At 39.9% G+C, this 9,642-nt stretch overlaps 1 protein-coding gene across 2 annotated transcripts in view; it reads left to right on the top strand.

Annotated features, from left to right (window-relative positions):
* The first annotated feature begins 955 nt into the window (after positions 1-955).
* DTHD1 (death domain containing 1) overlaps positions 956-9,642 on the top strand; it is a 61,969-nt gene continuing 53,282 nt past the window's right edge. For both annotated transcript variants that reach the window (XM_070410792.1, XM_070410781.1), the window contains exons 1-3: positions 956-1,329; positions 3,519-4,134; positions 8,335-8,665. In XM_070410792.1, coding sequence (XP_070266893.1) covers positions 1,059-1,329; positions 3,519-4,134; positions 8,335-8,665 — 1,218 coding nt within the window. In that variant the 5' untranslated portion in view covers positions 956-1,058. The remainder of the gene's footprint in view (positions 1,330-3,518; positions 4,135-8,334; positions 8,666-9,642) is intronic.

Below are 9,642 nucleotides of genomic sequence, written 5' to 3'. Positions count from 1 at the left end.
CTTCCAGTGCCTCTGAGAAGGGAGCCTGTTTGGAATGCACGGCCCTCTCCCTAGGTGCTGTGTCCTCCCTGCTTAGAGAAGGGGGATTGGAAAGGAGGAAGCAGGGTGCTCTGGGTTCCTCTGCAAATCCCCATGTCCCCCCCCCCCCCCCCCCCCCCCGCCCATCATCACATACAATGCACCAACTTTGGGGCCAGCGTGGTGAGAACTTGCAGAATCTGAATTTTAATACATTAAACATGGTGAAGACTCCTTGTTAGTTCAGAGAAAGCCACTTTGCAGGTTGGCTGTATTTTAGTGAGGGGGGCATTTTATCCACTTAGAGGGAAATTATCAGAGTGTAAAGAAGCCAAGTATCTCTACCTCAAACTGAAGCAGACGTGCATATAAGAAAGTACTAATTACACTTACCTATGCAATGGTAATAGACTCTGCCCCAGCAAAGGAATATTTTTTTAAATTACTCATTATTAAAAAATTATAAATATATGCTAATTAGAATTGTAAAGACCCCTGTGTAATCTTTTCCAGATTCAACAATGATTACCTTACAGCCAGTCTTATTTCATCTATATGCACCCCCACGCTCCCAGATTATGTTGAAGACATTCAAACACCATATTATTTCACTCGTAAGTATTTTTAAGTATCACCTAGGAATCTTATTAGCAATATTGTTCAAACAAGGTACCTTTATAATAAACTTCTCATCTTTCCACAGAATCTGTATTTTGTTCCCTTGAACCTTGAAGTCTATGGGCACTGAAGCGTGAAACTTACATGGAGGATGGGGTTGTGTGAGCTAGCGCCATCCCCGTGATTAATCTATTCTGTACACAATGGCACCCAGGGTGCGGAACGCCCCTCCTTTGGTCACCTAGTAACTTCACACTGGTCAACAAGAAGCTGAATAAACTATTATGTTTCGGGAAAGTGCTCGGCTAGCTGACTTGGATCACCTCCTAGATTTTAGGAAAAATAACCATTGCCAAGTTTGAATTTGCTAAACCTTTAGGCTTTGCTGGCAGGAAAGAAGCATTCCCCTCTTGGAGCATAAAATGGATACAGAAGATATGGGCTCCGGTAAACTCGGCCAAATATTGAAGCAGATTTGGAGACAGAACCTGATGCTGAAGCAGGCACTCCTGGGCCATGACCACGGTGAAGGGGCCGATGGGGCCACGTGGACAGCCACAGTGGTCTTTCTGGGTCAAGAGCTCAGTGGGGCCCTTCAGCAGCTCTTGGAGCACACAGCAGGCACACTGCGCTCCACCTGCCAGCAGCTGTGTGTCCTGCTTGACAAGGAGAATCAGTGTACCTGGAGACAAGGCAAGTATTTATTTTATTCGTTATTTCTGTAAGAAATATTGGTTGGGTAGCCACTCCGAAAGGGATTAAGGGGCACACAAGGAAGGCTAAGATAGAGTCTCTGTCAACAAGGGACACACAATGTAATAGGGGTAGTAAGACTAGACAACCCCAAAAATGCAAAGAAAAATGAGGCCAGTTCCATTAGAAACATACAAATAAAATGTGTTAAGGCTACAGAAGCAGGTGAGGTCTCATTTTAGAGTGAGGATTTGGGAATTTCGCTAAAGAAATGGTATATTTAAACTGAAGCCTAAGGAACAGAAACTGGGAGTCTTGAAGGAGCATTCCAGGCAGCCCTTGCCAGTTTGGCTTAGTGAATAGAGCATTGGCCTGTGGACCGAGGGTTTGATTCCAGTCAGGGGCACGTATGTCTGTTGCAGGCTCCTCCTGGGCCCAGGCTCTGATCAGGGTGTGCACAGGGTGCAACCAATCAATGGTTCTCTCACAGCAATGTTTCTCTCTGTCTTTCCCTCTCTCTTCCACTCTCTCTCTCTCTCTCAAAAAAAAAATCAATGGAAAAATATCCTCAGGTGAAGATTAAAAAATAAATACAAATTTTTTAAAAGTACATCATTTTAAATTAAAAAAAAAGAAAGAAAGAGCATTCCAGGCAGAGATATTATCAGCAGATCCAAGACTTAGAAGTAAGAAAATATAGGCTTACTTTGAGGCAGAACAAGCCGTTTTTCTACATTGGAATGTGATATTCTATTTTTAGACTTATTTGAGTTTGAACCTTTAGTGAAAAAAATTGGAAAGGCTAGGGTGATCTGGGTTATGAAATTGGATTTCCCCCTGCCACTTTGTGTTCAAATTCTTGGGAATAGGCCCAATTATGGATGCTGAGAAGTATAGTACAGCAGGAATGATGAATATGACCTCAGATAACAATTACTCTAGATTAGAAGACGGAGGCATCATGAAATCCAATGCTAAATCATATAGTGTCAAGGCAAGTGGGCAGGTCTTATCACTCAGGAATCTAGGGCCAATAATGTTCAGTCTGAAGGGCAATGGTGGGCATCTGAAAAAATATATCCAAAGATAACCGACCCAGAAACTATCAGCTGGAACTCAGAGCCAGGATTCAAATCTCTGCAGAGAACTCAATGTGCTCCTAGGCAACATATTAACTTGCATTGTTATTCATAGAAAATGATAAGGACTCAGCTATCAGAACAGATATTCAGAATAAACACGCGATCTCAGCTACAAGACAAAAAACCAGTTGTCAGAACTGGATCCCAAAGTTAAGTCCAGACTAGTAAAAGGATGATTTATCTATGATTCTAAAAACACAGAGCTATGGGGTCTTACATATCACATTCCATACTTCAGAATTGAATTCTGAAGACTGGAGAGTTACTAAGACTGCAAGAAGGCGTCAGGTGAGCCCGCTATGAGGACAGGAGAAATGAAAAGGAGAATGTTAAGAAATGGGGATCCATGATGAGGGTATACACTAGAGTGAAGAGGCTTGACTTTCTTTAATGGTGTTTTAGTAGCCACTGCAGCTTCCAATCAGAGAATCAGTATAATTAGAGCTATCCTTTGAAAGACTAATTTGAAAATTGCCAAGGACCACAAGCTCAGCAGGAGAAATAGTGTCAACCTAATCCAATTCTCATAACAGCAAACAAAATACTCAATATAGCTTCCACACCCACAGAAATAATGTTGCAATGGTATACCTCTACCCAAGTCTCATCTAGAGTGTTCGCTAAATTTTAGGCAAATAATTATAAATGGATAATTGATGGGCTATAGTACATTCAAAGGAGAAAGAATAAGTCTCAAAATCTTACCTAATAAGGCATGGCTAAGGGAGATATTGACCTCAATTGAACAGTTTATGGGGAGGTTAGAATATATGTCCTCCAATATTCAAAGAATTTTCACAACAAAAAGGATTTGATTTACTACTAGATTAAAAGCAATTTGTCCCCCATTCCTAGATGTGTTAAGAGAATGACAGTTGTACAAATGACTCCTCCCTCAGGAGGGAGATTGGCTTAATGCCCAGTAGGGGCCTTGGTAGGGTTTCTAAGGTTATCTTGCCATAACTCATTACATGTCAGGGGAGAAACATAATTTGGTTTCGTTTTGCATTTCTTTTTATATGTCTCTCTGTGTGTATGTGTGCGTAGAAATCATTACTTTCATAGACTGCCTCACGAAAATAAATGAATATTTGGGGAGCACTGCTACACTTCTAAAGGAAGAAGGAAAGCAGATGTGTCATTTATGCGGCGTGAGTGAGGAATGTACTCCACTGCAGACAATGTCTGCCATTCAGGACATCAAAGCAACAGACATTGCTGCAAGAGGGGAACAAAATGTCATAGAAACAGCCACTGTTCCTCCCACAAGTGGGGAGGAAAGTCATGACACGCACCAGGACAGATTAAAGAAAAATAAAACACACATGAGTTTGGAATCAGCAGAAAAAGAAAACAATACATCAGTGAACGGAAATGTCACAGGGCAAGAAGAGTCTCAGAACGAAATGTTCCCAGATAATGCAGAAAATGGAGATTATAAACAAATGACACACGTGACTGCTGAAGACACGAATGGCAGCAGGGAAGAGACACATGACATCACCCAGACAACAGAAAGAGAAATTCAAGAGAGCTCAGAAAACCAAAGAGAAGAGGCTACCACAGCCCCAATAACATGCGATATGGCCAATAAATGCGCAAATGGTCTTCTTCCCAATGATTCAAAGAGTCTAAAGCAAAAAGATAACATAATGGAAAAGGAGTAAGTAAATGTAATCAATGGGAGACATGCTTATCTATGCCTATTCATATGTGTTTCTGTAGTTAGCAGTCATAGCATGTATACATGAATAAAATTTTATATTTACATTTAATATCTCCAAAAGATATTGCAAATCAGTAATTCAGTTTAAATTACTTCTATAAAAATTTGTTGGCTGCTATTACTAATATTTCTTGTTTCTTATAGCTTTAGGAGACAAACATTAAATACTTTTTAAAGAAGGAAAAAATTGATGATATGAGAAAGTAGTTAAACTGTATCATTATCCAGAATGGGGACACTTTATAATCACTATTTTTTTTCAATTATAATAAGAAAAAATTAGAAGGCTGCAAAGTGTTCAAAATTTGGGAGAGAATTTCCCAACCTCAGGTTTATTTTATTTACATTCCTCAGTAAATTCTCAGGTTTATTTTATCCTATCTAATAAAAGAGTAATATGCAAATTAACCATCACTCCACGACAAATATGGTGGCGCCCATAGTGGCTGGGCAGGACACTGGTGGCGTCACCCTGGCAATGTGAGCCCAGCAGGCAAGCAGGCATGTAGGCAGCACCCAGCAGGGCCTCCTGGGCGGTGGCGGCGGCGACCCGCAGGCAGGCAAGCAGGGCCGCAGGCAGCACCCAGCAAGGCCTGCTTGCCCATCCCCGTGGTGTAGAGCAGGCAGGCCCTGCAGAGAGCAGAGAACCACAGGGAGTGGGCCCAAGCCATCAGTAGCACATCCCCTGAGGGCTCCCGAATTGGAAAGGGTGCAGGTCGGGCTGAGGGACCTCCCCACCCACCCTCCCGGGCCTCTAGTTTATAAATAATCATGAATTCCGTGTCAGCAGAGCTCTAGGGGGATCAGGGAAAAGCTTTGGGAGGTTCTTAAACCTGAATGCATATTTTCATACCAATTAAATCTCCTTGGTCCAGAGCTACCATAAAACTCTCAAAGAAACTGTGACTTCAAAAAGTGTATAAGACTGATCTTTGTGAAGTATCTCCCCAATACAAGTAGGTAATTACCCCTATATATTTTATTTGTTCAAATAAAATACTCACAAGCTATATTTTTTCAGCAAAAATAACACCCTTAGAAGGCAATGTGGAATATGAAAATAAAAAAATATATATCATTGGTTTGTGAGTCAGACAGACTTACATTTTATCTCCTGTTTTATTACAAACTAGTTCTGTGACCCTGGGCAACGTGCTTCATTACTGGGCCCTCTTTGTAGGAAATTGTATCTTTTTTCTGGGATTACTCAAATGAGAAAATCATGTGAAGGTCCTAGTCCCATGTTACTTTGCAGAGGTTCACGCTAAGCTAAATGTTAGTGTGTTCATTTATTTCACCTCAACAACCCTCACTTTCTCCCCCACATGACCAACCTTCACTTGTCCCCTCACTGGCACCAGGTGTGATGCTCTTTCAGATGCAAGGTACCATTTCAGGACAACACCACAAATGAGTCTGTGATCGCAGGCAAGTCATTCTGCTCACTTTGACTTTAGTCATCTCATTTATAAAATAAGAGGTTGAGCTAGTTTTGCTGTGAGGATGCTATAGGTCTGAAAAATCTAATAAATTCTATAGGCATTCCAGAAGGACATTCAGCGCATGAAAGACCCCCATGGTTCGAAAGAATCAGCGCCCCCGCAAAACAACTGTTGAAGTAGCTGCCCATTTCACTTGAGAAAAACATTAACACTTCAGGATCCTCACATTCAAAAATGACTCAAAGCATCCGCTAATGAGTCATTGCTGCATTACACCTCTCACACGCCTTTAGGTGTTTTGTAGTGGCTGGTTTCCTCTTTGTGGCCTACAAACCAATTGTGCTTGGCTTGCATATCTACGAAGATGACTACTCATTGCAATCTCTCAGGCTACAGAGGCCCACTTGACACATAAAAGATGAGTGTTATTAAAAAAAAACACCTACCACAGAATCTGTTGTGATTCCTCTCTGAATAGTTTCTTTTTTGGGGAAAAAAAGTCTATTTTTTCTAGTGTAGTTGTCCTCCTATATACAGACTGAAAGGAAAACAAAACTGGAACAAACCCATTGATTATTTTCGAGGCTGGACCTTATCTCTTTGACTAGGGTTAGGGTGAATGAAAGCACTTACAGGTCGCCTCACCTTACTTCATCTGGGGCACAGAAGAGAGTCATTCTTGGAGTCATTCTTCTTGAAGTCATTCTTGAAGGCTGGGTCATTGTATCCTACTAGACAATGTTTCTCATTTTCTGAATTACCATAATCACCACCATCAGAGAATACTTCTACATACCAATGGGCTGGGTAATTTTCTTCTACTTCTATGGGTTCAGAATTATAAATACAAATAAATAACCCTCTCGGCAATTTCAACATATATTTTTAGATGTCTATGTTCAAGTACACTATAAAATTTAAGTTACTAATAACTGAAAAATAGTGAAGACTTGGTAATTCTAAAACTGATTATTTTTAATTAAATTTATTGGGGTGACATTGGTCAACTTGAGCATATAGGTTTCAGGTGTGGGTTTCTCTTAAACCTGATTATTAATGTTATATTTTATATAGCTCTGATTTCTCTAAATATATTTCAATTTTATTTCATTTAATCTTTATACTATTGTGAATGAGATATTAGTTTCAGTATGTAAGGCATAAAAATCTCAGGACTTTAGAATAATTTGAGGAAATATGATATTATATTAGAAAGTTTGAACATGCCCGTCGGCCGGTTAGCTCAGTTGGTTAGAGCGTGGTGCTAATATTAGAAAGTTTGAGCTTTTGTGTTAAAGGTGAATGGATTAAATTATTGATTCTATCCTTACCATCAGTGTAATCTTCAGAAAGTTAAAATTTTTAGACCTCACTTTCCTTATCTGTAAAACTAGAGGCCTGGTGCATGGATTCATGTATGCATGGGGTCCCTCTTCCTGGCCATCAATTGGGCCAGTTGGGCCGATGGGGGCCGGTTGGCCATAGGGAGGAACTGTGGGAGGTTGGCCAGCTGCAGGAGGTTGGCTGTGGGAGCACACTGATCCCAGGGGGCAGCTCCTGCATTGAGCATCTGCCCCCTGGTAGTCAGTGCACGTCATAGCTACTGGCTGTTTGTCCAGTTGTAAGGGTTGCTTAGGCTTTTATATAGAGAGAGGGTGATGATATACCTACCTGACCTCATAGTGTGAGGATTAAATGAATTAATGTATAGCCTAGTACCTAGCCCATAGAAAAAGCTAAAAATTAGCAATTTTAATAGTAATTATTGATGTTTAAGGTCAAACATAGCAAGTGACTGATCTCAAATTTGAATTTGAGTCTATAAGACTCTAAAATATTTGGCAAAGGTGATGGTATAAAAGCAAGAGTAACACACATAGTTAAAATAAACTTTCTGTCAAAATATGCTTTTGGATTGATTCTTTGAGGATTTCAAATATTCTATTTGTTTCTAATTACCTTGATTAGTCATAAATTCACAGTACGTTTGTACCTCTCTCAGTTTTTCTAAAAAATGGAATTAACATCATAAGTTGATCTAACATGTTTAGACAATTCCAATACCAGATATACATTTACTCCCCCCATAACTTAAGAAACTACTCAGGTGTTAGTATTTGGTTTATCAAGAAGCGTCAGCAATCTTCAGATTCATATTGGGACATGAACAAAACCGAGGGATGAATCAATCACTTAAATAATAACACCAATGAAAATAGTAACAATAATAATAAGTAACATATGTAATACTATGTTCTAAGTACAGATTAAAAATACTTTTATTGATTTTTAGAGAGAGAGAAAGGGAGAGGGGGAGAGAGAAAGAAACATCTATGTGAGAGTGAAAATTCGATCGGCTGCCTCCAGCACACCCCCCTACTGGGAATCCAACCAACTGAGCCACACTGGCCAGGGCGAGGCACAACTTTTTAATTACTTAACCTATAGTAGTTCATTTAATCTTCACAGCCTTCCTATGAAATCAGTTATTATTTTAATTCCATGCTATAGTTGAGGAAACTGAGGCACAGAGAGTATATTGTTGAGTATATTGCCTAAGGTCACAGCATCAGTAAGTCGGAGAACTGGGATTCACAAAAGAAAATGTGACCCTAGCGCTCAGGCTCTTATATATGTACCCATGCAAACATAAATCAAATATCTGCAAAAACTATGTCCTTTCTCACCCCTGCAGGTATCTTGATGTGCTGAGTGATGATAGGGGCCCTCAAGTATCTTGTTACATCACAGCGCCTTCATACCTTCTACAACACCTAGAATGCCGAATAATTAACAGCATGAGTTCTTTGATAGTGAGTGATAATGAAGAGTTGGTCAGCAATGTCATCACTATTAAGTGCTCAGATATGGAAATGAGAATTCCATTTCCAATATGCATTGCAATTCCATTTACCGCATGTTACAGGGGAAATTACAAAGCCATCATGGTGAAAATGTGTGACATAAACCTTCAGTCAAGTTACCTAACCCCAAGTTCCCTGGATGGAATGAGAGGAAGTTACAAGGTTGGTAAATCATTGGCTACAGCTACACTTGCTGTGTGATTCCTTCTCTAAATATTGCTTATACTACCAGACTGTAGTATAGATATAATTACTCATTAGTAACAAATGAAAGGGCTCATACATTTATTCTAGTGCATTCACTCTTTTTTTTTTTTTTTGCCACAAAGAGCAGAAAGAACAGAAATTACACATGCTAGGAGTTAAAATTATAATTTTTCCATGGTACACTTTATTATATAATTCTGAGGATCTCTAAAGTCACAAAGATCAAAGAACAGAAATTACTGGCCAAATTGAGGGATGGAGAACTTGGGTCTAGACACAGCAAATGTTTTTACGTGGTTAACAAAACCAACACCATGGCTTAATTAACTTCATGTCTTTGTTAGACTATCTTTAGACTAACATTTTTTTTAAAGGTACTTTATATAGTGAAATGTTTTTTTTTTATATTTTATTGATTTTTTACAGAGAGGAAGGGAGAGGGATAAAGAGTTAGAAACATCGATGAGAGAGAAACATCGATCAGCTGCCTCCTGCACACCCCCTACTGGGGATGTGCCCGAAACCAAGGTACATGCCCTTGACCGGAATCGAACCTGGGACCTTTCAGTCCACAGGCCAACGCTCTATCCACAGAGCCAAACCGGTTATGGCTAGACTAACATTTTTTAAAAAATACATTTTTATTGATTTCAGAAAGGAAGGGAAAGGGAGAAAGAGATAGAAATATTAATGATGAGAGAGAATCATTGATCGGCTGCCTCCTACATGCCCCACACTGGGAGTCAAGCCTGCAACCTGGGCATGTGCCCCTACCGGGAACCAAACTGTGACTTCCTGGTTCATAGGTCGACATTCAACCACTTAGCCATGCCAGCCGGGCTTTAGACTAACGTTTTCACTGTGATGGATCTCTGCAAAATTTAAGAATGTTAGAGTTCCCAGATGATAGTAGCTTTATTATTATCAGTCAT

Source organism: Myotis yumanensis, unplaced genomic scaffold (genome assembly GCF_028538775.1).
Source record: "Myotis yumanensis isolate MYYU_CA2020_CCGP unplaced genomic scaffold, mMyoYum1.0.hap1 SCAF_1, whole genome shotgun sequence".
Taxonomy (NCBI): Eukaryota; Metazoa; Chordata; class Mammalia; order Chiroptera; family Vespertilionidae; genus Myotis; species Myotis yumanensis.
This window is presented reverse-complemented; position numbering and strand designations above follow the sequence as displayed.